Source organism: Plecotus auritus, assembly GCF_963455305.1.
Source record: "Plecotus auritus genome assembly, chromosome: 6".
NCBI classification, from domain to species: domain Eukaryota; kingdom Metazoa; phylum Chordata; class Mammalia; order Chiroptera; family Vespertilionidae; genus Plecotus; species Plecotus auritus.
The window spans coordinates 117,644,498-117,647,410 of record NC_137773.1 but is presented as its reverse complement, the minus strand read 5'-3'; the positions used below and the strand labels follow the sequence as shown (position 1 = coordinate 117,647,410).

Sequence of the window (2,913 nt, the reverse complement as noted above, 5' to 3'; positions counted from 1 at the left end):
ACGTCCCGAGAAGGGTCCTCCCTGCCCTCCTGCTGTGACGCTGCTCCCCGCAGGGCTGGGCCCTCGCCTGAGAGGACAGCAGCCACACTGCTCTCGTTTCCACAGACGAACTACCTGGCTCAGCGGTTGCTCTGGAGCAGCAGAGGGCTCAGTACCTTCTCCAGGGTCTTCCGGATTCACAGTGTGCTCAGAGGGCTCCAGAAAGGTTTCTGTTAGCAAGCCCCAATGCCCGCCACGGGGCTTGCAGCCTTGAATGCCACAAAGGCTGCTTCCCATGCCCTCTACGCTGCCAATGTCCCAATTAAACAGCGTTACAAATACTGTGAGAAGTATTAGGCTAGTGAAAAGCTAAGAAAAGGGCCACAAAGTTGTTCATACCTCCCCTCCTTACCCCAAATACAAACACACAAAAGAACCCTTTTTATAAATTCAAGTTCATCATCTGAGAGGTTGAAGCCTCTAGCGATTCTTCCAGCTGCAGGGCACACTGACTGTATGCTTCCAGGTGTTTTCTCCAGATTTCAATGTAGTGTGGCTCTTCTGTCGTGGGAGAAGCTGGGGGGCCGCCTTCTGTGGAGCCGCTGGGGCCCTGCGCAGGCTCCTGATGTGTAGTCTCGAGCATCGTCTTGTATGCCTCCCGCGCCACCATTGTCATCTTGTGGAACTGGTCCTGGGCCCCATTGTAGCTGAAGATGCCCACCACACTGACAGGAACAGCTTTGTTCAAACTGTGCCCCAGAGCCTTGCGGTTGAGAGCAAACACAAAGGGAATGTTCTGTAATCGATGATGGTGTGCAGGGTGTCGTCCAATCCACCTTTCGACTGTATCTTCTCACAGTTGGGAGAGATGATGACGCACTTCAGCTTTCTGAGTGTCAGGTGTTTGAGCACTTCCCTCAGCCCCAGCACAAGCCGGCATTTGGTCTTGGCCTTGACGGGATCTTTCTGGTACATACGGTCTTGGAAACGGACCAGCTCTTTCAGCGGCTCCATAACACAGGTGTCGACCTCTTTACTGAGCACCTGGATGCAGTAATCCCTGAATCTCCGGCTGAGGATCTTGGGGCAGCTGGCACCTTCGGGAGCCAGGGAGCAGGTCTCTGCCTCCTTATGGATCTCAGCTCCCAGCGGCTCTTCTGATTGGCTCTCTCCCTCAGGAGAGGACCACATGGATGCTTCTGCTCCCCCCGGAGAGTCACAGAAAAGCAAGTCACAGCACAGCACCTGTGGGGCTGGGGGCTCCCCCTGCTCCAGAGCCAGGTCGTCACCACTCTCTACATCTTGCACATCGTCACCAGCGAAAGCTGGGCTCACACATTTTCCCGGAGACGCTGCTGCTTTCTCTCCTCCCGTTCTTTCAAAATGATCTTCTTCAATGATGTCAGCTTCTTGGCTCTGGGGACCTCCCTCTGCTCCCCCTTCTTCATCAGGAGAGTGCTGGAGTCCAAGGGGTTGTGCGGGGTCTTCACCTGGCTGAAACAGTGGCCCTTCTTCCCCGACGTGGCCTCTTTGGAGAGAACGGGAACTGCTCTGACTGAAAACACCACTGGTTTGGAGGACTGCTTTGCATTCTGGGAGTGCTGCTTCTTTTCCAGTGCTGTCAGTATTCCCCCCAAATCCAACTGTACTGGAGTTTGACTCCACTTTTAAAATTATTCTTTTTAGTTGAGTGGACAATGGGTTTCTCTCTGTTGTAGGAAGGATCCGAAGATAAAACTTGAGAAGATGATTTGCTACCATTTTTAGGATCTGCTGATGAAACAACCATCTTTATGTATATCACAGAAGTAACAATTCTAGGGGCTGGTGATGATTCTGTAGGTAACGTCTGATGGACAGCATAACCCATTGGCGTCCAGGATAACTCTCCTGTACCTGGAAAAAAAATTGTAGCAGCATTATCAGTTACAGAGTCAGTTGGCTTATTATTTTTCACCACTATTTCACCCCCTGCTAACCCGGGAGCGGGTTTCACCACTTCTCTCCCAAGGCGGGTGTCTGTGGAGGCGGAGTGCAGAGGCCCCCACTTGGGCTGTTTTGGTGTCTCTGGTATCTCCCTGTTCTCTGCACCCCGCAGTTTAGGAAAATCCAACCCGGTAAATTCAAACGCAGGTTTGGAGGCAGGTCCACACTTTTCAATGATTCTAGATTTCCTGTCTGTTCGTTTATGATAACCATCTGATTTCAAATTAGAGTCAGCACGAAAGGACAATGTGAGCCTCCATCAGCCTTTTTAACAGCAAACTTTTGCTCATCATATGTTTTTTTCTTAAACAGAGCTTTCATGTCTTGTGAGAGAAGGCACATGTGCTCACACTGTGGCTTCTTCTGGAAACCTTGGTAACGACTGGGTTGGTTGTAATCATACTGGGAGCCAGGCATTGGGCAAATATTATGTGCAGACTCCAGGGTGTAAGGAGAAGGGGTGTATGGATGAAGAGCCATCTCAGAAGATAAATACTGATGTGGAAATGTTGAAGGTCTAAAGGCCATATCTTCAGGATAGAGTGTCTGCTCAGGCACTGGTAGTTCCTGAACACAAGGATAGTACGTGGCTGCACAGCTAGAGAACATGGGTATTTCTGAAGACTCTAACCATGCCACACTGAGCCCAGAAAATTTGGGGACAAATGGTTTGACATCTGCTGACAACTTGATGCCCTCGCCCGCAGACTCCTGCAGCTCCTCCGACACCATGGCCCACGGCTCGGAGGCGGCCTGGCCCCGTTGGCCAGCAGCCGCCCAGTCAGCTGGCCGGACTAGAGCTGAGCCTCTAGGAGATTCTTATAGTCAGAAAAATGTAGACAATATCACCATAGGGTTCAGTGTTCTTTCAATGTCAAATATTGTTACGTTGATCCTCAAATGTTTGTCCCCTAACTACACATTTCTCTGAAGTACAAGCTACTGGAG

At 50.8% G+C, this 2,913-nt stretch overlaps 1 protein-coding gene across 1 annotated transcript; it reads right to left on the bottom strand.

Moving 5' to 3' along the window:
- Positions 1-421: 421 nt before the first annotated feature.
- On the bottom strand, positions 422-2,697 carry LOC308250523 (selenocysteine insertion sequence-binding protein 2-like; the record flags this gene model as incomplete). The annotated part of the gene is given in 5 exon segments (XM_080673240.1): positions 422-775; positions 781-1,316; positions 1,319-1,640; positions 1,643-2,214; positions 2,217-2,697. Coding segments are annotated over 5 exon segments (2,265 nt in total).
- Positions 2,698-2,913: the final 216 nt, after the last annotated feature.